Source organism: Erpetoichthys calabaricus, chromosome 13 (assembly GCF_900747795.2).
Source record: "Erpetoichthys calabaricus chromosome 13, fErpCal1.3, whole genome shotgun sequence".
Taxonomy (NCBI): Eukaryota; Metazoa; Chordata; class Cladistia; order Polypteriformes; family Polypteridae; genus Erpetoichthys; species Erpetoichthys calabaricus.
In genome coordinates, this window is record NC_041406.2 from 90,625,731 (window position 1) to 90,653,251 (window position 27,521).

At 36.0% G+C, this 27,521-nt stretch overlaps 1 protein-coding gene across 1 annotated transcript; it reads right to left on the minus strand.

Moving 5' to 3' along the window:
- Positions 1-687: 687 nt before the first annotated feature.
- laptm4b (lysosomal protein transmembrane 4 beta) lies at positions 688-27,521 on the minus strand. The gene is made up of 7 exons (XM_028817236.2): positions 27,333-27,521; positions 14,793-14,904; positions 12,542-12,615; positions 11,842-11,964; positions 9,601-9,699; positions 3,655-3,750; positions 688-1,347 (listed from the first exon to the last, which is right to left on the minus strand). The coding sequence occupies exons 1-7, from the start codon at positions 27,423-27,425 to the stop codon at positions 1,273-1,275; spliced, it is 672 nt and encodes a 223-aa protein (XP_028673069.1). The 5' UTR covers positions 27,426-27,521; the 3' UTR covers positions 688-1,272.

The following is a 27,521-nucleotide window of genomic DNA, read 5'->3' on the forward strand; positions in this document are numbered from 1 at the left end:
GCACATGTGTGGGAATACAAAAAGTTTTCTTCCATTCCCTATGCAGAAGACCATTTTCTGTAGGTCACTGCTAAGTGATCAACATGCTGGAATTAAGCAGCTGAAAAGTTAAATTATGAAGTTTAGTGCTCAATTTAGTATAATGAACTTTTTTTAAAATGATGGTGCTATAGCGCAGTGGAGAGAACGTCTACCCTAACAACTACCAGGCTCATGTTGAATTCCTGGCTCAGTCATTGCACACTGCAGTTTTTCCCTACATATTTAAGACATGCAGATTAAGCTAACTGGAGACTTATGATTTACTCTTTATCAGTAACTGTGTGTTTGTGTATTTGTGGATTCACAAAGTAATCTTTTTTGGATATAAATTGAAATTTTACTTTTAAGTCAAAACACTCAACAAATTTTATAAGATTTGCCAGAATAAATAATACAGACTAAACTATGTCAAAAGAAATATATCTCCTAAATGTATGATTTTCTAAATATATGTCCAAATTACATTTTAAATTTAATACTGATTATTGCTCTTCAAAATCATTGCAAGAAGTAAGGTGCATAGTATTTAAAGGGAAATAATTTTGCAAGTTTAAAAACGTGCAAATAGCAAAAAAATAAAATAAAATAAAATTACAGAATAATTTTTATTATCTAAATCACTCAGATCATTTTAGGAATATTCTTTATTTAATGGCAATCACCAAGGTGCACTGAATAAAACTTGAAAACAAGTGATAGATGTGTTTTCAGCTAACTGCCCTATGTGCCAAATTTCAAACACTCAATATATGCAAGAAGGCAGTACATACAACCTACTGGCCAAAGGCATGGGTCTGAAATCATAACAATGTATGTTTACATTAATCTCACTGTGCCAACATGACCGCAGTACGTTTCCCTTCCTGAGCTTTAAGCATAAGAATCTGCATCTCTGGAAAACATTTCAGCAGTAAAGTGCATTGAGACAGTAATCATCTTGAAATGTTTCACATAAACTGAAGATTATATAGTATTTGTATCAGATTTCATAGAAGAGTTTGAAAACCAATTTCTAAAAATTTAGAAGTTAGGAATCAAATTATGCCCAGAGCAAAGATTAAACTGTTGCAAATACCCAAGACAACACTGCAAACAAATAGCATTGTATTTCAAACCTGCATAAACATTAAAAGAGAGAAAATAGTATTCCTTTGTTTCCCCCTAAAAGGATCTGTCAGGCTGCTGGACATGATAAAATATCAAGAAATATAGTGGTTTAAAGAATTTTCTTTAAGCAGACATGTATGGAGGTGGTGGATGTTTGGAAGAGATAGTTACAGCTTCGTCATATGGAGGCAACAGGACCTAGGAATTAAAAGAAAAAATGTGAAAAGCTTGCACAGACACACAGTTGAAGTCAAAGAGAAAGATTTGTTTGATTCCTTTAGATCTTAATACATACTGTATAGCTGTTTACCTAAATTCCACTGAGACTTTAGACAATTTAGAAACAGGAAGTCAAATATTCTACTTAAAAGAGTAGAAGGATCTTTGTTATTATTGCCTTTAAGCTGATAGTTACTAAATATATGTAGCACAATTGCTTTGAATGCCTATAAAGAGTACTCACTATGATCTGCATGAATTCGGTTTTTAAATTCCTATGAAACTATGCCAATTACCATTAAAGTCAGAATGTATGTATGAAATACTACAGATGGCTATGCAGGATACCACATAAGCTGATATTTATTATTTAACCTGACTGAATGTAATAAATAAAAGTCTTGTCATTTAGCAAAGCATTTCAGTTGTGCAAGTAAGTACTTATGACGTATCAATTTCAAAAAACTGAATGCAAAAAATGCAGCAAAAATCAAAATATGTGCGTAGTAGATTATTTTGCATTAAGTATGTTACATCACACTACAAAATTAGACATCTGGTGTGAAAGTGTCATTTCCTTTTCAGGCAATGTTGAGGTGAAGAGTGCAGTGGATAAACAGTAAAGCAAATTTGTAATTCTGTCTGTTGTATTGTATAATGATATCCTTTTCAATAATGTAACAGCTGAAACAGATGTTCATATGATAAATGATAAAGCAGGGCTTTAAAAAGAGAGTGGCTACAAACTGGCTATAAAAGCTACTCACACTCAGACTTTTTAACATTTTGTTGTGTTGCAATGTAAGGTTTTAAAGGTTCTGAATTGGGATTCTGCCATTAATTAACCTCATAACTCTTATCCCAAAGGCAAAACAAATTTGTACAGATCTATGTAAATGAATCATAAAGAAAAAAAAAATGATTCTGTCAGTATTCATCTTCCATTGAAGTCTCATACTGTTTCAGTTAATTAGATTGCACCTGCATGCAATGATCTCTGCCAAGTGGAAAGGCTAAATGCACATAACTCTGGTAAGTCTCACATTTGGTTAAAACAGATCCTAACAAAGTGTTTAACAAGAAAACAAAGGAAAACTAAAGCTAAATCTGTAAAAAAAAAAAACACTGATTATCGAAAAATGTGTAAGAAAATTTTCATTAGAATAAGAATTATGCCCAAGGGCAGGCAAGTCTGTAAAATACACAAGGAAATGCGGAGCTATTGAGAATCACTGCACAATGGAGTCTTCCAAAATCAAGCAACTAAAGATCACTGATCAGGTAGCTCACCAAGTGATTAACCTTAACAGTTTTAGCACAGAAGTACCATTTTTAACAAGTGTAACATTGCACCTAAAACTGAAAACACTATCCATATAGTGAAAACTGGTGGTGGGATGCTTCTCTGTGGCATGCCCAGGATGATATACAAAGACAGAAGGCAAAGCCAATTTAGCAAACCACAAAAATTCTTGAAGGAAAACATGCCTGCTAGACACCCTGGACCAATTATCTTGCCCCACTCTGAACTGGTTGAAAAATGTCAGTGTCTGGGAGTGGACCAGTGAAATCTTGGACTTCAGTTCAATCACATGCATTAGAAAATGAAAAAGTCTGTTCACCAATTGTCTCTATTCAGTCAGTGGGGGCTTGAAAAATTCTGCAAATATAGAACAGGTAAAAACCTTGTAGTGTATGAATGTATGAAATTGCTAGAAACTTGCCATAAAAGACGCATGGATGAAACTACTGATAAAGGTACTTTTACCAAACTGCAGGATACTGTTGTTACTTTAAAATGATATTTTTTTTCTTGATCAATGGCAAGAACTCCGAGTTTGATACATTTGATTTCATATTTAAAACAAAAAATTAGCAAATGTGTAAATGACTGAATGTCTTTTATAGCTGTATAGCCCTATTGCTGTATTTTCACTCCATTTTGTTTTAGGGTAAATTAAACTACATCTCTTTAGATCCTCACTGCAACATCTGCCATTGTAATTTACAGTATTACCGGTAAGTAAAAGTGAATTTTAACATTAGAGAGAAAGAGAGGAAAAACTGCAAAGCTAACTGCCTGCCAAAAAGCAGCTGCAGAGGAGTTAATGATTTCTCCAGAATGAAAAGCTTTGCCTAAAAGTAACTCTAAAATTCACCACTGAATGTTTACTACTGTTATATTCAAAAGTTATACTCTAGCTTCCTAAAATCTTCATAAGAAAAATAAACACAAAAATAAAATGTCATGGTATATCTACTAAGACTAAAGGAAGCCATACTCACAGTAGTATCGTTAGTAGTGACATAAAACAGCATATCTGAGGTTACTCTTCCATTAATATATCTGTAGCAGTTCCACACACAGCCGATCAAGTAGGCCTAATAGGTGAAGCAAGATGAAGCATGATGTCAATGTCAAATAAAAAGGTTTCTTCTCTTATAACTGCTTAATGTTAGAACATTTTACTGTATGGCATCACTCAGTGTCACATCTTTAAATATTGGTTCCTCCCTAGAGTATTATTTGTTAAGTTTATACATGTGGTTTGCATGCTGGGCTCTGGATAAATCTGCTTTTTTTTTTTTTATAAAAGAGTCAAACTGGGCTGAACCAGCAACTAGAGATAAGGCTACAGCTAACTTTGGTTGGAATGCTAATCTATGGCACTGCACACTTATGCATACTTCAATACTTGCTCCCACTGTGCCAACATACAAATATTCAGGATGAAAAGGTAGAACACACAAACACGATGCAAACATTTACCAGCTTGTAAACTAAGATCTCGATGCTATGTGAGACATAGGACTATCCACATTCTGTGAGTAGTAGTAGCCCTAACAACTGTGTCATTCAATATGTTGTTATTTTGCATAGATGACATTTATTTAAGAATAACCTCGAATCTGTTTCAGCATTCTTTTAATTAACATCAAGTATTGTAAACAAATCAGATGAACCATGAGTCATGTTTAAAATTTGTTGCTCACTGTAGTGAAGATATACATTAGAATGGGGCAATTCCATTCTACTAGCCTGAAAAAGTTTGACCTCTCATATGCAGTTTAACACAGAATGCAGTATTACTGTAATATACAAAAAATTATTCTTCAAACAAACTACACTGTCCAGAACCCTAACAACCTGCAGTATCTTCCAAGGTCAATGCTGACATTCTAATCTTCACTATACAGTATTTCATAGTTTTAGCACAGTCCTACCACAGATTTTTACATCGTAGCAATATAAATTAACATTGATCAAATTTAAGCAGCAGACAAGTAACCCGATACTCTTGAAACATCTCCCATAGCATACTCTGAGATACACTGGTTATCTGTCTAGCCCCACCTCTCAGACCAGTTTGTTATTTGTAATTCTATGAGAAGCACATATCTCCAGACAACACAGTTGTAAAATTCACTGAGGCACACAAGACTCCTGATGCTACGGTCATAATCCTAGGACAGAATGTGTAATTTATTGAATTTGAAAAGCACCCTGTAAAAAAAGTATGTAAATACACTCTTAATCTTATATATAAACGTCTACATGTGGAAGTGCGTTTGTCTGTCTGTCTGGCCCGGAAGTGACAGATGGAGTCAGGGTAAGGGCTCCACCTTCGAGGAAACAGTGCGGCAGATGGCCGGGACCTATGCCCGGTCGGGACGCCTCTTTGACACTGGGATGCACACTACGTTCCCCGGAACACTTGTTGGCAGTCCCCCTGGGTTGCATCGGGGCCAATAGTTTGGAACACCGCAGCTCATTCCTGTTGGGCTCCGTGGCCACCGCCAGGGGGAGCTGCATGGCTTAACAAGCCCATTTGGGCTGCACTGCAGCCACACCCGGAAGTGCAGCCTGAAGTAGGTCAATGAGCACCTGGAGCACTTCCAGGGGTGCTATAAAAGGAGCCTGCAGCCACTACTCTAGGCGCCAGAGTCGGGGAGTAGGAGTAGGAGTAGGAGTAGGAGTAGGAGTAGGAGTAGGAGTAGGAGTAGGAGTAGGAAGAGTGTGGTTTGGGGTGATTTACTTTGTGTGTTGTTTTGGGACTGTGTTGGGCCTGTGGGACACGGGGAAGACGTGCCTACCACGGTTGAAGAAAAATAAAAAAACCTTTTTCATTTATTTTACATGTGCCTCCATTGACAGTCTGTGTCGGGTCGACACCTATATATCGCCTTTGCCACAACAGGAAACTCGCTTAGCCGTTAATAATAATTCTGTAGTCAAGAGTTGCTTTTTTCAGCTTCATCTTTTAGGTAAGATCGAGCCTTTTTTTAACTTATTGGGATCTTGAGAACGCTACTTATGCTTTTATCTTTTCTCACCTTGATTACTGCAACTCGCTGTATTCTGGGATTAGCAAATCTCTGATACGCAGGTTACAGTTGGTCCAGAATGCTTCCGCTCACTTTCTGGTTGGGGCAAGAAAGTCTGATTCTGTTTCTCCAATATTAGCTTCCTTACACTGGCTGTCAGTTTTCGAATTGATTTTAAAATCGTGTTGCTAGTTTTTAAATCTTTACATGGGCTTGCTCCTACCTATTTATCTGAATTGTGTGCTTTACTCCAGCCATCTAGAGTGCTTGGATCTTTTGGTCAGTTGTCCCTTGTTGTCCCTCGTACCATGTGTAAAACTAAGGGGGACAGGGCTTTTGCTGCTACTGCTCCTCACCTGTGGAACTCTTTACCTCATTACATAAAGGAGTCCTCTACAATTGAACTGTTCAAAACAAGATTAAAGACTCATTTCTATTCACTTGATTTCCGTGACCTTCAGTAATACTGATGGTTTCATCATTGTGATTTATGTAAATCTTACTTCTATTTATTATTTATTTTATTTATGTTCATTTATTTTATTTCTATTTAAGTTAATTGCATGTTTTTTTTCTTCTTTTATTGTAAAGCACTTTGGCCACAGCATTCCTATGTTGTTTTAAATGTGCTATATAAATAAATTAACATTGACATTAATAACACAAGCAAGGCCAGCACGTCAGCAAAACGAAACCTGAGAAGAAAGACAAAGTCTCTTAGCTGCTAAAATTGGCAAAACGGTATCCCTTGTACTATTCCTCCTGCAGCTAATGCACAAGCAATGTGAGCACGTCGGCAAAAGGAATCCTCCTAGTAGAGAGAGACCCAGAGTAGTTCCTTTAAATTACCTGACATCTCTACATTTCACTTTTTTTTCCTGACTATTTCAATAGTTTCTAGAACCCCGGGCTTTTTACAGCACAGGCTTACACAGCTAGTTTTATAAAAATAAAACACATTTAATTGGATACCTTATAGTCTCAGAAATTACAAATTTTACCAAGAGTTTTACTTCTGAAGTAAATTTATAAATATAATAATTAGAAATATGTTTATTTTGAAGTCATATCAGTCTACAGTATCTCTCCACCCTTCTGTTCTTATCCAACTAGCTATTAATGTCATTTGAACATCACTTTACACCTTAACTTATTTTGTTACCATTATAAAATATTGAAGAAGAACATTGTAAAATATTGGCATTGGCTTTTCATTGTAAACTGCAATATAATAGCTTTCATTGTCAAATAATAATACACCTCAATAGATAAGACAGCAAAGTTGAGGGATGAAGGGATACTAATAGACTCTTATCCACTAAATGTTTTGTTGATATTTTTTGGAAGAGTAAAACATACTAATAAGAAATTCTATAAGGGCTCAATGCTATGCTGCAATTGGCGTGACCACCTGACAATCATAGAAAATAGAGTAGTAGTTCCAGGTCCATTCCAACCTGTACAGAGTTTTCATATTGTCTTAGTGTTTTTATCAGGTGTCCTTTAAGTTTTGAAGCTGTCCTTTTCTAAAGGTTAGGTTATTTGCTACCTATAAATTGGCTCCTCGATAGTGAATGTCACCATATAATAATAATAATAATAACATATGATTCAGTGTGCCATGGAACATATTGGTTTTTGGACAGACTTGGTTCCTGTATTGTGCTTAATTCTGCCAGCATGGGCTATGGTTTCCTGTGATCCTGAAATTATATTACGTAGTTTAAAAAATAGATTGATGCGTAGAATTTAAGAAGCAGCTAAATGAAAGACTGAAAAAGAGCATTAATTAAATGACAAGTTCACTAGCAGCAAGAATAATTCTTTAGTCACTGTAGCTCAAGGACCATAATTGTACAAGGTAATACTAAGTATCAGTAAATAGGATTTATTTCATTTCATCACAAGTCACAACATCTATGTAAACAGTTCTTTTACTGTATTGTTTAGGGAATAATGACTTTGGAAAGCAACATGCCACTTTTCAAAAGATCTAAGATTTTTATTTTCTCATTGAAAGATATCACTTTACACTCCTTTTAAGCCTTTGAGGGATTGCCTTGACCACTTAATTGCTTTTTAGGAGCCCATTTCAAAGAAACAAAGGGTGCACACAATGGGATGCCAAGGTCCTCATAGATCCTTCTAGTCACAATTGCCGACTGAATAGCTTTTTTCTAAAGAAAGGTCAAGCAGCGCTTGCTGCTGTGCGTGCGTGTGTCCCGGTCAAGAAGAACAGATTACTCTGTTGAAACTTTAGTATTTCATTTACAGTGTACTGATTACCAACAGACAGTCTGTGTATGTTTAAGCCATGTCTAGCCTGCACAGCATTTTGGATGCACTTCCACATATGGATGAATTAACCGAAGTTAAAAGATGGCGTCTGCAAGCTGATGCACTTTTTTTGGAGGGGAGCAATGGTTTAAGGAAGCCCAATTTCACTTTAACCTTTTGGTTAGTGTTTGTTTAGTTTTCTTTGTATCAGTGTTTTTATTTTCTGGAATATGTGTAAGTGTTTTGTATTTTGTTTATTAGCTGCAGTACTGCAGGTAGTATAAAGATGGAAAACATTTTCCTGGCAGTTCTTAGAAGCTGAAGTAGGATAGTTCAGCGAGAAAGTGCATTCTTTTTATAAAGGTGGTTATTGCTGGAGAAAGGGGATGATCAATTTACAGAGAAGAGCAAGGGTACTTTGTGTGTACAGAACTAACCAACTGAAGAGCAGTGTGGCGGCTTAGCAAATGACTGCTATATAGGAGGTGAAAGTGTACTCCTATGACGGGAGGCTACAGCAGGGTATGCCTATAGATCACTTCAGTTGTGTAGATTCAGCATAGTGCTTGGCGTATGGAAAATTTAACTTTTGCTTTTTGGAACTTTCTGCATTCCCCCCCCCCCCCCGAATATTTTCAGTCCACAGTTGGTTGAATCCATGGCTGCAGAACTCATGGATACAGAGAGCCTATTGTACTTAGAAACTAAATGACCAGCAACAGTAACATAAACAAAGGAATCACTAATGAACAAAACAGATATAAGAATGACATTTGAATCCCAGTCAGTGGAGGGACCCTGGCTGAAACATGAAATGAATCTATACAGAACAATGGAGCATTTTTATAATATTATGATTATGGTCAGCTAATGTACCCTTCAAATGAAACACTATGAGAGGTTTTTTTTTTTTCTTAAAAAGCATGCAGGTGCAAATCTGGCTGGAGTACCAATGAGGTAGTAACATCATGCATGCATGCATATGCTGTAAATTATTAATGCATGTGCAAAGCTGATTGGACAGTGCCATAAAGTGTAAGGTGGAGTATACTTCCAGTATACATGTGTAAAAGTTCTGCACATGTGTGACACAAATTGGCCAGGTGTTGCAGTTGTAGTGACACTCTCATTCAACATGGTTGCTACAGATCTATAATGTCTGACTGGCTTCACAAAGTATCATGGGGCACTGGGAAAAAAAAGACTTTGCCTAAGTCGATGCAAGGCGAATTTTCAGGAAAAAAAATTGTCGAACAAGGTCACCGGCAAACTCAGCAAATTTCCTGTAAAAAATACTCACAAATTTCTTAGATCAACACTACACATGACTCCGCATTTAGATAGTAAACATAGGCAGAATAAGTAATTTCTTTCTGAAATGTTTCTGGAAAGTTCTAGGTCAGAAAGTTGTCATAAAAGTGAAAAAATACAAAATTTAATGTTTGCATTACTTACATTTTACTTCTTTTTATTACAGTAGGCAATGAGATATGCAAATATCCTCCTAATATCAAATATACTATGTGTTCAGAGTAGAGGAAAACTCTTTTTAACTGTTTCACTTTACAAAATTATTCTATATCAGCCATGTTCTGTCATGCTGAAAAATAAAAACAAAAGTGGATTTACCTTAAATGCTAGAATTACACCAATGAAGAGCAAAACAATCATAACTAAGCATGTTGGATTCATAGACATAATCTCCTCTTTGTATGGAAAATTGCTAGGCTAAAAAAAAAGAAAAGAAAATAGACAACGATTACATTTTGCAACCAACAGAATTACTGCTAATACATAGTACAGACACATTCAACACTGAAAAATCATTCTCTAGAATGTTTTCTTTTAAAATTAATGCATATTTCCTACTGCTGCATTCTTATTTTGAGTATGCTGAATCCTCAAATTGTTTATAAAAGTAAACTACACACTTATAACTGCTGACAATTTAAATGTGGACACATGCTCCAGAAATTTACTAACCTGCATAATTCTTTTTAGTAGGCTGTATGGAATGTAAATGTTTTATTAATTTCTTTCTTTCCTTTTTTAATTATTTCCTTTACTTGCTTTAACTTCAATAAGGTAACAAAGCTGTCACCTTCAGACTAAACAGTTAATTAAATATAGTAGATGAGGATAAATTATTTATGGTATAGTGGTACGTATGTTGTTAGGCTAAAAGGGGTTAAAGTTTATTTCCACAATGAAAAAGAAAGAAGGTAATAGACATTTTTGGCTGTATAGCCTTCATCACATTATGTTTTTTACCTTCTTTCCTGTTCAGCATGGTAATCTTTAACCCAGTTTTCCCTTTGCACATGCACACTGACACAGCCATTCACTTGCTCCAGTGGTAGGCTATATAAATATGCAGCAGAAGAGGTAACTTGATGTAATTTGTCTTGCTTCACCTGAGAAGTTGTTTAGTCACTCTTGCTGGACAGGCAACACAAGTTTAAATAGAGAAGAACTGGAGCATATAGTGCTTGACATAGTTCTAACTGTTGCTACTGCGGATCTCTACTGCTTGGTTCTTTTCACTCTTGCTATCTAAAAAAATCATGGGGATTTATTTCTAACATGAAAGTCATACAAGTATCAAGCTAAGGATCAGCAAGTTTTTTTAATTTCTACATATATTCTACATAAAAAAAAAGGATGTGTTCTTTAAATTTTAACAATGAGCTATTGAGACTGTCACTTCATGTGTGTTATTGTCATCTTAGGAAGTTTTTTTCTTAAATTAAATGAACAAGATATTGGAAGACTTTTTTATGAAGTAAATATCAACATATCTTTATTACTATAATATGAATGAAAATCTAGCATTCAGTGCCAAAAAAATGCACAGGTACAGATCAATACAAATACATTTCAAGGAACTAATAACTTTACCATTAAGAGCAGTATTTTTGCACAAATGAGTCCTTTAAAACAAATTGCATACAAAAATGCTGATTTCATTTTGAAAATAATCAAACACAGTATTTTCAAAATGTTGTATAAAGGCCTACCTCAAATGGTTAGCAAATTTTACTTTTGTGAAAAGTCAGACAGCCCCCATCTGGTGGCTAGGGATGATTAATGCGAGCTCTGTCCATTTCACATTTTGCAATAGTGCTTAGCAGCTTAAGAGATTTCTAAAGTCTGAGCTTGTATGTTTTGCCTGACAAAAATATCTCTGCAATAACCACTGAAGTACCAAGAAAAAGAATATAGAGTGCATTCTCATTTTTTAATTTAATCCCCTTTCATCTTTTGTTTTAGTTCATGTGAGGTCAGACACCATGGCATTATTTCTGATAATTTCTGTAATCACAGATTTGGTGCAGACATAAAGGTAGCATAAACTCAATACCTAAAAGTAGGTAAAAATTCAATAACTTAACTGCACAGTACAATGAGAATTTCTTCAAACATACTGTAAATACAGAATGTTTGCCATTTATCCATTATCAAAACCGGCTTTTTTTCCCATGAGAGGGTCATTGTGAGGTGAAGCCTCAGAAGCACCGAGTGCAAGGAAGAATCCAGCCCAGGCGGGAATGTGAGTCCATCACACTTGTACGTATACACCCACACTTCCAAAATAGGCCAACTTACAGTTACCAGCTTTTGCTTGACCCATAGATGTGTTAAATACCATATAAGTTAGTCGATCTCTCTACCTTTTCCAGTCTTTAAATATACAATATATTTTTTTAATCTGTGGATACACAGAGTCTGGCTAGTCTTGCCTGTATTTTACCACTGATTAAACAATTACAGTAAAAAAAAAAACAGCTGGATGTAAAATTACATTTTTAAAAACATTATTTTTTAAATTCAGTTTACATTTTCTAAGACACAATATCTCAGATCACTTACCAACTGCACCAAATAGTCCTGAATTGTATTGGGATAAACAATAACACTAAAGGCAACCAAGGTGTTCAGTGCAAAGTCAAAAATCTGGTAGCAGAAGAATGGGATGATCCAGGCAGCATGTTGCTATAAAAGAACATGAAAAAACAGTTATTTAAAAACATTAAATGTAATGAGGGAAGATTTCATAATTTTAAATTATGCAATAACAGTGTTCATTAGTTTGTGATTTATAAAACCAAACTCAGAAGAACATGAACTGCAGAGAAAGGAAAAAAATAATAAGTATTGTAATGATGAATTTACTAATAAACAGACACACAAACTATTAATCTTTTAAGCTTGTGTGGGGTAAAAAATAACCTAAAAAATTCTCATTCTATATAACGCATGACTACAAATGTAATTGCTCTTTCATAATGCGCACACATGTATGTTGAGGCTTGTGTATACTAAATCCCTAGTCAAATTATATGCAGGTTCGGCAAAATAGATTCAATAGGCACACCACTTGGCCCACAGTCTGGACCTGAAGTTTTTCAACAGTGACAATACATTTGGTAATGATATTGTTCTAACAAGAGCAACAGCAGCCGAGTGTAAAAGCCACTAGCTTATCAGGATTCTGGATGAAATGCAGCAATAGTCCACTAACTCCAATTTCACTAAACTGCTTTTTTAAGATACTTTATAATTTAGGTACCTTGTATGCTCCATATGTTGCCATTCCACAAATAAGTATCATTAGAAGTGAAATTGCTGTAGCAATGCAAATATCTGAAAAAGAAAGCCATCAAAATAAATCCATTAAAGTCCTATATTATAAAGTAGTGGTAAATTTTCTTGAAGCAATATGTTGGCTTTTCTATTATTAAATGCAGTTTTCGGGCCAGTATAATGTTTATACATGTTGACATTTACATTCATACACTACCAATCAAGATTTGAAGCAGTTTTTAAATGAGCTTGTTTAGGTTTTAAACAAGAGTTATTATTCTACTTACTATTAATCTAATAAGTGGACATGCTTAATGATAGATGTCAATTTCACCTTTAAGCTATTATCAATGGGATGCCATACTTTGAGGGTAGAAAATCCATTATCACTGTGGCATGTAAGTGTAAATGAATGGTAAAAATACATAGAAAAAAACATCCAAACCATTTCACAACAAGCAGGCTGCAAATTAGCTTCACTATTAAAAATGACAAAATAGTATTTTTTTCATAATAGCACAAATTCGACAATTGCCGGTAATGGCAAAGTGACAATACAGACACTAGCAAAAAACAGGAGATTTCAATAATGGATATTTAACTTCTGGTAACATATCCAGATGCATTTTCTGACGCTTGCCATTCACCATATTGCTTGTATACAGCTACTTCCAACACCGATTATTCAGTTAGTGTTTGATGATTTGAGTAATTCTGTGGTGTGGAATGTAATGCTCATCAGCGAACTGTATGCACACTTAAATGCGGAGTTTACTGAGTAAATGAGTCAAATTTTAATACATGCAGACCCTTTTACTCAAAGAGCAGTTTTCTATCTTGTTTCTTTGTTCACATAGTGTGGAAAGAACTCAAAGGTCATATTAAGGTTTTAGTTTTTTTTTTTTGCTAGACTTTTAAAATAATACCTCTTAACTATTTCTTGTCATTTGGCCCCTCCGATATATGTTGGGTTGTTGAAACTTTCTTCCAGTGTTTCCTTATTTCTGTTATTAGTTGTTTCAGTGCATCAATATGACAAGCAGTAATATGGAGATTTTTTCTGTCTTTAGATAAAACAGGATCCATATTGACTACATTGTGAGTATGCATAACTTCAGAAAGGTATGATACAGATGCTATCTTGTAATGCAACTTCAGCATACAGTAGATTGAAATCCCTTAACACATAAGCAATCTCTTCCAAGATTTTTTCCGGTTCAGCAATTCACCTTTCATGTTAGTTGCACTGAGTTACAAAACACTGTGTAATGGAAAATGCACATAAGAAAATGAAAACTAACCACCTCAAATACATTTCCCTGGGAAAGTATTTCGGACAACTATCCCAGTACTAAATTTGTAACTTTTTTGCATGTATTAACAAATGCTTAAATTGTCTTGCCATGCACCCATTTTTTTTTTAGTTTCTGTGATGTGCTTAGTGATTTTTCCATAACATTTTGATCTATTCAAGGAAAATCATTTAGAACAAAAAGCTACTTGGTAGGAAAATGCTACATTTGTGAAGACAAAATCTGTAAATTAACCACTGCATGAAGTACACTTGGATCTCTTGTGTTGGTAATTTGATTAGAATCAAAGCAAGTAAGAGATTCTCCCACATTTAATCCTTCCCATCTGTGCAAAACATGTGCTATGAATGAGAACCAATTTGACAGCTAGTACTAAACAGACATGCCATTGCAGCTTACACCAAAGGCAAGGAACAGACATGAGCCAAGGAAAGCCAATAACAGGCATTCATAAATCTGATGTATCTCAGAGAATTAGGACAATGCAGTCAGCTTCAATACAAGTCAATAGTTACCCTAGCATTGCTGATGCTCTCTAAATTATGAATCACTGAATTACATTTTTCATTAATAACATTATATGCTTAAGATGATAACCAAAAGTTATTCAGCCTAACGGCACAAAATAAAAGAAGTTCTCAGACCAAATCATATGCATAAGTTCAAGAGGTACTGCTCTCTACTGATAAAATATATCATTAAGAGTAAAATTTATAACTGACCATGTGAAGATGACTTTGGCAATGTTTCAAAATATATATTGCATTATAAAGTATTTTGACCTTGCAGTTAATGCTTTCAAGGTTTTTCAGTTGTAGGAAGTATGCGCATTAACATAGCATAACTACTTGGTGAATGTACTTTTTTGGATCAACAGAAAAACTGGATGTTCTGATAAATCACTTAAAAGAATTTAATACTCACTTGCATCATCCATGAAGTCAAAATCACTTCCCAACTCCACACTTGTTAGGCGATACTGGCTAGGGTCACTGAGTGCTGTGAGTAAGATAAGTAGTACCACTGCATTGATAATCTTAAAAAAAAAAAAAAAATCCACATATGTGGGGAAGATTAGTCAAATCAATTAATTGCAATTTTCACTTAAATAATTCTAGGTAGAACTAAAATTAAAATATGCCACATTAAAGCATACCTTTCATTGTAGGCAATGTAAACATGATCAATACCAGTTTTGGCCAATAACATTTTGTTTAAAAAATAATTGCTGTGCTGTTCATGCAAAATAACAGTTGATTGAGGATGGATTATTATGCAGTTAGTTTTTCCTTTAGCTTACTCTTATATCTTGGGAACAATACAGGATATTTTCACAGTGGGTTATCTACGTTATCTACTCGCCATCACACAACACTGCTACATACTGACACATAAGGAGTTCTTGATAGTGTTAAGGGTATAACTCTGAGGCTTATTTTCAGAAATATAAAAATAAGGCAATTACTACCACTTATTAATGCAAACATTTTAATGAATTTTTGCATTTTACTTTATACAAACATGTTTGAAACATGACATTATATTTTAACACATTTTATCTATCAGCACAAGCAAATATAGTATAATTGCAGTCATATTGACAAGTTTTCTTTTGTTCATATCACTACAAAAATAGTTTAACATAGAATTCCCAAAGCCGTGTGAAGTGCGGAACAAGAGCTACACCAGGGTATTCAATTAAGTACAAATTACAATTATGTCATCTAACATTAAGAAGTTCATTGCAAATGTTTAATAAATTATCATAGCTTTGTAGAGCACAAACATTTAAGTCAGAAATTTGTTCTACGAATTTTGTGTTCTACTAATATCAAATAAGATTCATTCCAAAAAAAGAATCTAAACTACCAGCAGCAGGAGCTTTGTAGGGCATGCCTAATCATAGTCACACACATACTGTATTCTTAAAGTCACATTAGAGCAACATTTATTATAATCCTTTGTATGATGGAGAGAAAAAAAAATCACATTATAAATGAATGAACATGCAAACTAGGAACCAGAAATAAAATAGTTTTGAGATAAAAACATCAAACATTTTCCTATTCTGCTGGGTTTGTGTTTTGAGAGAATAGAAGTATGAATTTTTTTTTCCAGCTGTAAAATATTCTTGTTTTCTAACACAAGTTTATTTTGTTCCATGTATCTTTATTATTGTTGCTAACATTCTGTAATATTAGCTAATTGCACAGAAAAAAATAAATTCATAGTTGATAGGGATGATCCGCTGAGGCAACCCCTAACGTGAGCAGCCGAAAGAAGAAGAAGAAGAAGAAGAAGAAGAAGAAGAAGAAGAATTCTGCAGCTTGTTTGTAGAAAGTTTTAAAAGCATACCATATTCAGTCAGGGTGCTGAATTGCAAATACTTTCACGTCAAGCTCTAATTGGTCTCACAAACAAACAATGATACAATAAAAAGAATGTTTTGTCAAAAAAAGACAGCATTTTGTGTGGCCTCATTTACAGTGCAAAATTGCCAGTGTTAAATTAACAGAGTGTACACATGGAGTATATATGGATACAATGTTTCCATATACACACTTTCAAAGGTTACTTTAAAGCTATAACAGTTAATTTAAAACTGCTGATTTTGCAGAATAGATTGCAAAACTGAAGCAGTTGCTTTAGTATATTGCCATATCATTTTTTTGGGTAGTCCAGTGGCAACTTCATCAAAGCTTCTTGCAGGTTTTGGCATATGTCTTACTTTGACTTTGGCTGCTTTTTGTTCTTTTCCCTGCCCAGGTGATCCCAAACAACTTTAATTATTTTGAGGTACTGAGGTGGCCAATCTAATACTGCTGGATGGTTGCTCATCAGGTTATAATTTAATCACAATTTTTTAGACTTGTTTGATATGGATCAATCACATCTATTAACTAAAAACAAAACTTTTACAAAGCAGCAACCTAATACATACTAGTTGCTAAGGTGGAGAATGCACAGTACAAGCCCAATCTCTCTGATGAAATACTCCAAATAATAAAAAACCAAATATTCTTATAACTTACAACGAGACATAGATTTCTTCTTGGCATGTTAGTTGCTATTTGTTTCAGAAAACTTTTCAAAGGTACCAGTGGAATACTTTCATTTTACTCTTTCTTATAATCTATTCATTCATTTTCATTACTTTAAACTATTTAACCACTGACAAGGCTGTAATACAAAACTCAGCACAATTTTTAATCCCAATGGAATGTTCGCAGATTGTGACTTTATCACACAACTGTGTGGATGTTCACATAAAGGGCAAAACTGATCTCCGATTTAAAAATTGCCTACTGATTCTTCACTAGTCAATAGGTGCCTAATGTGTAAGAGTCACAGCCAAGTAAAGTATCTGTTGCATGGGTAGAGGAAAAAAAAAGGATACAGCTGAAACTATATTGATTGTTTGGGTGCAGAGAATGAAAGTAAAGGCACACTTCAGGTAAAGCCAGCTAATATGGTTTGAGCAAGAACAGACATGCCAGAAAATTAATTAGGGCTGAGGATTGTGGGAGTACAGTTGATTTTATTGTGGGTGCAAATTTAAAAAAGCTGGCAGAGATGAAGAAAAGGATACACAGGCTGAAATATTGATTTTCATGCAGAGCATAGTGCTAAACTGTGATAACGAAGTGTTTTTTAGATTTGTGAAAGTAAATAATACAAAGATAAGTTTAACTGAACAATCTGAATGGATGCTGAAATAAAATACTGTTAGAATACAAAATATAAAAAAATGTATTCATAGTTTAATAATGTGTGACTTTTGAGAATTGAAGCAATGAAAACTAAATTACAGCAAAGTTTTAAAGGAGCTTAAAGGGGCTGAGGACAGCAGTCTCTCTTATTTGTCCGACAAGAGTACAAAGTATCAGGAGAAGAAAAATGAGATACTACAGAACACATATAAAATGTAAAACGGTCATCTAAAAGTACAGCAAAGTAATTCATATTATAAGAGAAAAATTATAATTTAAAAAGGTGAAGACAGTCAGAATATGTTTATCAGGTGTCATTGAAGAGTTAGGATGTACTGTATGTAACGTGAACTTATTATCAAGTTTACCTTGTGATGTGTTTAAGTACAATGGAATTCTTACTCACATTTGTGCTCTCAGAATTACAAGGTTAGCATGTATTATACAAGTTTATAGGGTCATTATTGTCACATCTAACATATGAAAATGACATACAAACAAATAATATATTATAGACAATGCAAAAAATATGAAACAAGAAAAACAACTAATAGTAAACAATAATAAGCAAAAATTACTTAATCAACAAAAAAACAGAAAAATGTTCAAATGGGAGTGTAAGTATATACAAGATCATTAAAAAGAATTGAACCCTTTCAAAAATGTATTACTCAAGAAAGTACCATGCAATCATGCAGTATGCACCAAACTGCTGAGTTATCCTTATTTTTTTAAGATTGTGATACTTGTAAAATAATGAAGCAGCATGTGCTGGCTGCTGTGCCAATGATTAATAGTGAAATGCTACACGTGATCTGAAATGAATTAGATTAAAGAACTAACATGTGCCGTGTGACATGAGCAGTACATCTTGTGCACTTTTTAAGTTTTTTTTTTTTTTTACAATTGGTTTAAACTAAATATTCATCTGATACTTAAATATGGAACCAATTTTTTAAGTGTTCATTTTTTTTTTTTATAATCACCCTGTAGTATTGAATACAGCTCTTTATAAATGACATTTGTACATGCTGCATTTATTCATTACACCAAAAGAAGCTTCATGATGAATTACTGTACCCATTTTCCCATACTGATGAGGCAGGTAAACAATGTTTGAATTTAGCCTACCCTGTATAGAAATTCAAATCAAAACTGCTGCAATTTATTGTATTCCTTAAACAATATTCAGTGCTATTAAAATAACACCAATAATTTAAGTAAACTAAAACTTATAAGCTTACTGTATATCATATGAATATAGAATTCAACCAAGCTAGTAAATGTAAATTTAAAAAGGCAATCTTCCAGTTCTACCAATATTCTGAATGTAGTTTTACTAGTTACAATGTAGCGGTGAAAGACTCGAACACAATCTGATAAGGAAATGTTTTGCCAGTTCAGCTTGTATTTCCAGTGAGCAATTTACATTTCCTATCAAAACCGTTATGTAAATTTTAAAATCACAGCTACTGATTACTACAAGTATAAATTTATAAATATGCCCTTTCATCCATGTTAGAACTCATTTATTTCACTGCAAGTTCAAATGTGACCAATCTAATTAGCACACAAGAATGCAAGGTAGGACAGGAAACAACAATGGATGGCATGACCAGACCATTACAAGGCACTCTCACAAACACACTTATCCTGTTCAAGGCAATTCAGAGGCAAGCAAGACACAAACATATAGGCATGTGAATGAAACCCAAGTACCTGGGTGATTGGGAGAAACACGTTTCAGCCACGGCTCACACATGCCCTGCCTTTGCCAAGCTGAGGTTCAAAAATCTTGCTTTTGTCTATTTTGTTCATTTATAATGTTAATATTCCTGTTCATATAAATTCTAACCTTCAAAGTATCTTCAGCTGTGTTCCTTGTGTTTTGTGGGTGGTCCTCCAGGATGTGTGGCAACCTGTCCATCACCACAGGAGACTTGCCCTCAGTTTCTTGCAATTTATTGAATGTGCTTTGGTAGTGAGTGGTTTATCTTAAGTACAGCTATTGGATTTTCTGTTTTTTTTCAGTTCTTATAGTTTCTGTCTTAAAGCTTTGATTTTGTATTGTGTATTAGGACTTGTTTGTTTTCAGAGTACCTTATTAGAAACTCCTTTTGCCTCTTTTTTGCTCTTTTTCACACTTTGTTATACTTTCAGATTTTTGTGAATAAATCTTCTATTTTATAAAGATTTTTACATTTACATCATTTAGCAGACGCTCTTATCCAGAGTGACTTACAACAGTGTTAGTTTTTTTCGCATACCCCTTGGGGTCAGAGCGCAGGGTCAGCCATTGTACAGCACCCCCTGGAGCAATTACAGGTTAAGGGCCTTGCTCAAGGGCCCAGCAGAGTAGGATCTCTTTTGGCACTGACGGGGATTCGAACCGGCAACGGGATACCAGCGCAGATCCTTAGCCTCAGAGCCACCACTTTTGTGGTCTTGTCTCTACCTCTAGCTGGAATTTTTATGTTTTTCCTAAATACTTTAAATTTTGAGACTCTTTACTATTCCTTTTTGAATTTAAAAGCTTGATCTCCATTCTAAGGCCTAGTGAGATCTATAATGAACCATTTTCCTGGAGCCAGGCTTTCCTTCAGGTTAGACTGGTTTTGTGGGCTAATTTTGAAGGCCTCACCCTTTACTGTTATGTGAAGCCATAGAATTCATAACACCTGGAGATAACAATGCTAACCATGGCACTACAATGACAATTTAAATCTATCCGACTATACTTTTTTCACATCCTATTTGACACGGCTTGGTCCCAGTTTGAATCCTTGTAGCAACACGTACAAGACAGAAATAACATTAGATAAACTGAGCTGGGCCAATGATCAATTCACTATTATTTTATATTTAATTAAATCACAGACTAAGAAAAAAAACCTACATGAACACCCAGGAAAGATGAAAATTATTCAGAAAGAGACCAGGAACTACAAACTGTGTGGCTAAAGGTACTTCTTCACATGGAAAAACCTCAGACAGGTTTTCCAAGACACAAAAAAGAAAAACTAAAGGAGATAAAAAGAGATGCTAGGAGATAAAAAGAGATGCTACTATATTGTCATCTTTCAGAACAGATGAATTTCAACTATTAAGCAGAATATATTTTGTAACCAAGGAAATCAATGTAAGTCCTAAACTGTGTACCTATCAAAATGATACATCAGTGTACAGAAGAAATTTCTTGATGTCTAATTCTAAATTACTGACTGGACGTGTTCAGAGGGACTCCTGGAATAATGATTAACCATTAGCAATGTTTGCTTACCCAATTCATGGCTCTGAAACACAAGTGCCTATTCTGGTACAGCTCAGTGCAAAGTAGAAACCAGACTTGAGTGGAATGTTAGTCTATGGCAGTGCATATTCATGCACACATCCAAATTGATTAATCATCGGACAATTCAGGGTCCCCAGTTACATCAGTTGAAAAATCTCAATATCCAAAATAAAACTCACATAGACACATGCAGAATTTTTAAGCCTCACACAGGCTATGCCTACAGCGAGATTTAAATTCAAGACTCTGAAGCTGTGATGCAGCAGCACAAAACACTGAGCCAACAATAATTTTAATTTATATTACAACATATATTAGGATATGAATATATTCATGCACCCAATAGTGTACAAAAAAATTCAACGTATCAAATACATTCTGTATACCATATAGCAGTAGCTCATTTGTTGTCTACCAGGATGATTTACTTAGAGTGTATTTAAAAAGACTAAAAAAATGCTTAAAACTCATGAAAAAACATTTTTGCAGAAAAATTGCAGTTGGTGATTTTTGCAAGTATATATTTTCAGCATGTCATCTGAAGGTTACTGACAAGTAAGGAAAGCAGCTATCAAAAGGCTTTGTGTTTAAATTCGGGCATAAGGAAATGCAAGCCTCAGCAGTGCTGAAGCGCTGGACAGCTCCACTGAACAGAAACAATTGGCAAAAATAAAACAACACAGCTGTAAGGTAATGCTGGGTAACGGAAAATCTCGATAATAGTCTTACGTAACCGTATCTTGGTCAACGAAATAAGATTGGGTTACCAGAACTGCTTGCTTTTATAATCAGTTACTGAAAAATTCAAAAGCTGGTCCTTTTGCAATTACTCATTTAGAGATCATTGTTCTACAGATGGATGTGAAAATTCAAAATACTTTCAACTGAGATTATAATTATCATGTTTTTAACATGTAGATCCCCCCAAAAAATACTATCTCAGGCATTAATTCTTGACTGATTATCATACAAGTAACATCAAACATAAACATTTGCCACTGTTTTAATCAATATTATGTTATATATATATATATATATATATATAATATATATATATATATACACACACAGTTTACTGAAAGAAATATAAGGAACAACTAAAGATGTGTCACAAATGACCATGCTTCTACACATGAGCTTTAAATATAATATAATATAATATAATATATTGTCCCCGACATAATTATACAATTACCATCTAATCATGTTTAATGTCATTATAAAAATGTTGGTAGGAAATACTTCCTTATTTGGTTGGCTGCCATGGCTTAAAGAAAATTTCTCCATGACCTTCAGAGAGGGAATGATAGATGGGGCATGTTTTGCAGAAGCTTTAGGGATGAAGACTGCTGATGTTTTATGTGGAAGCTGATATAGGCAGGTCACATTATCTACTGTAGCTAAAAGTGAAAACTCCTTGACTGTGATCTCCATGCACTGATTCAAGATGCATTCAAAAACAAAAAAACAATCATTGACTATCTGACTGAAAATGTCACAAGCTGAGGTGAGAGAAAAAGGTTTAGTCAATAACAGCACAGGGTCAAGATGTGGTTCATCAATCCTGTTCTACTCCAAAAAGTGCAATTTTCTGAATTAAGTTGTCTGGGGGTCTATGGAGGAGAGAGAAACAGTCCTCTGATTAGATAAGCCATCCTTCTTTTTGTTCTCAACAAGAAGACAAATGTGTGGCACACAACAAACATATTTACAGGCCTGAATGTGTGTTTCCCGCTGTTCTATTATGATACTGGGTTACTTTTCCTAGCATAGATAAGGTCAATTGACTCCTTTAAGTATCAAAGTAAATGCTAATAAATACAAAGTAATTCTAAGTAGTCATTCTAATCCTATAATGAAGCACTTGCACGAAATCATTTAGGATGACAATCCTTCTGTTCACAGAAAGCTAGTAGTGACGGAATTAGTTGGAAGCAGAGGACAGCACTGGATATCATTTAACATAGCTATCCCAGGTACAAGATCTTGAAAGAATTGAGAACATATAGGAGAATCTTTAGTGAATAAGCAATAGACAGCTAGCAGAGAGATTAAAGCAAAGGAGGAGTAGGACAATCGATAGTTAGGATAAAGTTGGTGAACAGCACTTTTAATATGTTTAATAAGTCTGGATAGCAGTTGCTAGGAGATTCATCAGCAGAAAGTCACAACAAACCAGTCTACACAGAACTAGGCACTAAGCAAGGGCAAAGATAGTGATGTAGGTTTGGATACTGTGAATGTTGAGATGACAGAAGCAACATCATTAGAGTCCATCCATCCATCCATTGTCTCCCGCTTATCCGAGGTCGGGTCGCGGGGGCAGCAGCTTGAGCAGAGATGCCCAGACTTCCCTCTCCCCGGCCACTTCTTCTAGCTCTTCCGGGAGAATCCCAAGGCGTTCCCAGGCCAGTCAAGAGACATAGTCCCTCCAGCGTGTCCTGGGTCTTCCCCGGGGCCTCCTCCCGGTTGGACGTGCCCGGAACACCTCACCAGGGAGGCGTCCAGGAGGCATCCTGATCAGATGCCCGAGCCACCTCATCTGACTCCTCTCGATGCGGAGGAGCAGCGGCTCTACTCTGAGCCCCTCCCGGATGACTGAGCTTCTCACCCTATCTTTAAGGGAAAGCCCAGACACCCTGCGGAGGAAACTCATTTCAGCCGCTTGTATTCGCGATCTCGTTCTTTCGGTCACTACCCATAGCTCATGACCATAGGTGAGGGTAGGAACATAGATCGACTGGTAAATTGAGAGCTTCGCCTTGCGGCTCAGCTCCTTTTTCACCACGACAGACCGATGCAATGCCCGCATTACTGCGGATGCCACACCGATCCGCCTGTTGATCTCACGCTCCATTCTTCCCTCACTCGTGAACAAGACCCCGAGATACTTGAACTCCTCCACTTGGGGCAGGATCTCGCTACCAACCCTGAGAGGGCACTCCACCCTTTTCCGGCTGAGGACCATGGTCTCGGATTTGGAGGTGCTGATTCTCATCCCAGCCGCTTCACACTCGGCTGCGAACCGATCCAGAGAGAGCTGAAGATCACGGCCTGATGAAGCAAACAGGACAACATCATCTGCAAAAAGCAGTGACCCAATCCTGAGCCCACCAAACTGGACCCCCTCAACACCCTGGCTGCGCCTAGAAATTCTGTCCATAAAAGATATGAACAGAATCGGTGACAAAGGGCAGCCCTGGCGGAGTCCAACTCTCACTGGAAACGGGTTCGACTTACTGCCGGCAATGCGGACCAAGCTCTGGCACCGATCGTACAGGGACTGAACAGCCCTTATCAGGGGGGCCGGTACCCCATACTCTCGGAGTACCCCCCACAGGATTCCCCGAGGGACACGGTCGAATGCCTTTTCTAAGTCCACAAAACACATGTAGACTGGTTGGGCAAACTCCCATGCACCCTCCAGGACCCTGCTAAGGGTATAGAGCTGGTCCACTGTTCCGCGACCAGGACGAAAACCACACTGTTCCTCCTGAATCCGAGGCTCGACTATCCGACGGACCCTCCTCTCCAGGACCCCTGAATAGACTTTTCCAGGGAGGCTGAGGAGTGTGATCCCTCTGTAGTTGGAACACACCCTCCGATCCCCCTTCTTAAAGAGGGGGACCACCACCCCGGTCTGCCAATCCAGAGGCACTGTCCCTGATGTCCATGCAATGTTGCAGAGGCGTGTCAGCCAAGACAATCCTACAACATCCAGAGCCTTGAGGAACTCCGGGCGTATCTCATCCACCCCCGGGGCCCTACCACTAAGGAGTTTTTTGACCACCTCGGTGACCTCAGTCCCAGAGATCATTAGAGTGACAAATGTATTTATCAAAGGAGAGCTTCATCCCATGCCATGCCAAGGTTCCCAGTATTGGTGCATGGTGAGTGGACAATGTTAACAAGTCCAATATGTTGAGAAAGTAATATTGAGCAAGAAGCAAAAGTTATCTGCACCGCATTGGACTGGAGAAGCCGAGTTTAAGATGATGGTCATTCATTCATTAGGAAATGCGAGAAAGGCAGTGAGTGATTGGGAGTCATCAAGATATGTACTTTGCAGTTGACAATAGCAAACGTTCTATTGGTCAGCAACTGTCATCATGTACATTCAGCAGATTAATGGTAAAAATAAAACAGTCTGACAATGCCCTAATTGACCTACCACAACTGACTCTAAGAAATAGTAAATTTACCTCATTTGCACAACTGTTCAAATTTTGCAAAGATTAATACAGATAAATAATTGTACCCTGTGGTGGGCTGGCGCCCTGCCTGGGGTTTGTTTTCTGCCTTGCACCCTGTTTTGGCTGGGATTGGCTCCAGCAGACCCCCATGACCCTGTAGTTACGATATAGTGGGTTGAATAATGGATGGATGGATAATTGTACCATTAAACTTAATTCTGCATCATTAGGTCAGCTGTATTTATAGATTAAGTTCCCTTACGCCTTAGCCTTTGAAAGTTGGCTTTGTGCATGATCAAGCTCATTTTTAACCATTGCATACAACATCCTTACAAATAATATTTCTATTTAATAGTTTGGTGGCATCATAGCATACAAATGATTAATAGCACTATTGAATTTCTACAATTATAATAACCCATACTAGACTAACCATAAACTGTGCACTTTAAGTGAACTAATGTAGATAAAACTACTCTTCAAGTGTTTGCAGTGCCATGTTTTATAAGATGTAACATTAACAGCTGTATAGTTTTTAATTTGATTTTTAGAGGAGTTGACCTACAAATTTTAGATTTTAAAGAAGACAGGAAATGAGCTTTATAAAACATGTCAAGAGGCTTATGTGGCACAAGACCTTACTGTAAGACTAGCTAGTGTTCTAATTATAGTCTGCAGTGAAGGTTATAGTGTGTCTACAAACATAAACTGATTATAGATTTACTCTCTCAAAGCAGCCCTACTTTTGACTTTTTTTTATAATACAGGCAAAATATTTCAGTAGAATGAATTAACTTTTTATGTGCTTTTTTATTTCTGTTTTCTCCTTTTGAACATAAATCTATTGTTTTTAAATAAACAAACAAATCAATCAAAGTTAAGCCGCTAGGAGCATTCACATAAACTGGAGCACTTTTTCCTGTTGACCTGGCATAGTGTTTTTGATAAAAGATTTGTGATCTCTATATATATATATACTTTCTGTGCATATTCATTATTTCCTTTTGTTTTTCCAAACTTGTTAATCTCAACTGCTACACACCAGCACTGACAGACTACGACCTCCTGTAACAATAACATCAGCCTCTGACCTTAAAAACCTAAAATCTTCCCCTACTGTGTAATTTTTAAATTTTTTATTGTTGGATTTCTCCCACCTTTTGAGAATGTGGTGTGAAAATTGGAATGGAGGTACACCAGCTATATAGCATGACACACTTAGATTTTTTTTTCTCTTGTCAAAAACTCTGCTTTATTTCTGTTTATTTTTGTGTCTATTCATTCCAATCACAAAGCCAATAATTTAACCAGCCATTGTTACATTTGTCAAAAATTCTCAAATGACCAGTCTTGTCCTGGTGATCAGTTATTTACACTTTGAAAATGGATTATAAGAGTGAACTTGAAAATATCACAGCAGTGTGTGCTGACTGTTCCTCAAAACTGGAGGGCAACTCTCACTGTCCCTTAATAAATGTAATATCTAAAATATCAAAACGAAAAGTGTTTGATGTGGGGAAGAGTCATAATACTGGCAAGTATTTATTGCAGCCATTTAATTAAATTAGAGGCTTAGTATTTTTTGCTAATATCTGCACTTTCCATATTAACTTCTAACCACCTTGCAGAGTATGATTTTAAAAATCCAATCTAATAGTTGTGATCACAAATTTCAGAAACCACTAAACATCCTCTGTTCAGCTGTCATTTAGACACGAAATTTATCATAACAAATTCGCAGCTAGCAAGACAAAAAACCCACAACAGATAGTCTTTTCCCTGCCCTAAACAACGTTTTTTTTATATCACATATGTTCATACAAAGAATGCACAAAGAAAACAAAAACCAAATAAAACATTCCGAATTGAACTTTATAGAAAACCTCTTCCCTCTTTCTCTCTCAAAAATAACCGATGAAGTTCGACACGTTGAATACGTAAAATGCAAACAAAGTGGATCTGATAGGAAGGGGGGCTTCTTGTAACAATAATCTTCAAATCAATAAACCACGTAAGGGTGCGAGGAAAAATAATCCCACTGTGACACCTGTGGCAAACAGACAGGAATCCGTGACGAGAAGTGACCGTAAAAATAATAAATACAGTAAAATGTAAAAGTGGATTAAGTCGGACATCGAAACAGCGACAGTGATACAGCAGATGAGAACATGCGTTTGTAAATGCAGGTGGCTGGCAGCAAATAAACAAGGAATATTGATGAGGAACAAAAAAAAACATCCCTTTAATAACTCGCTCCCGGCATACTCACCATGTACCAGACTCCCAGAATGATGGTGCCGGTCCGAACATGGCAACACATGCAGCAGCTGCTAGAATACCAGCGGTCCCACGGGGACGTCATTGCGGTTGAGGTGACTGCGTGGATAGCGAGCCCGTGTACAGCAGCCGCTTCTCCCAAAGCCGTGTGTCAGCTCCGGCCGCCTCTGCCCTCAATCCC

Coding starts and splice junctions, on each gene's coding strand:
- laptm4b (XM_028817236.2), bottom strand. CDS start 27,425: ATGACGTCCCCGTGGGACCGCTGGTATTCTAGCAGCTGCTGCATGTGT. Junction 12,616..14,792: donor TGACTTCATGGATGATGCAA/GTGAGTATTAAA, acceptor TTTCTTTTTCAG/ATATTTGCATTGCTACAGCA. Junction 9,700..11,841: donor AGGACTATTTGGTGCAGTTG/GTAAGTGATCTG, acceptor CTTTTTTTTTAG/CCTAGCAATTTTCCATACAA.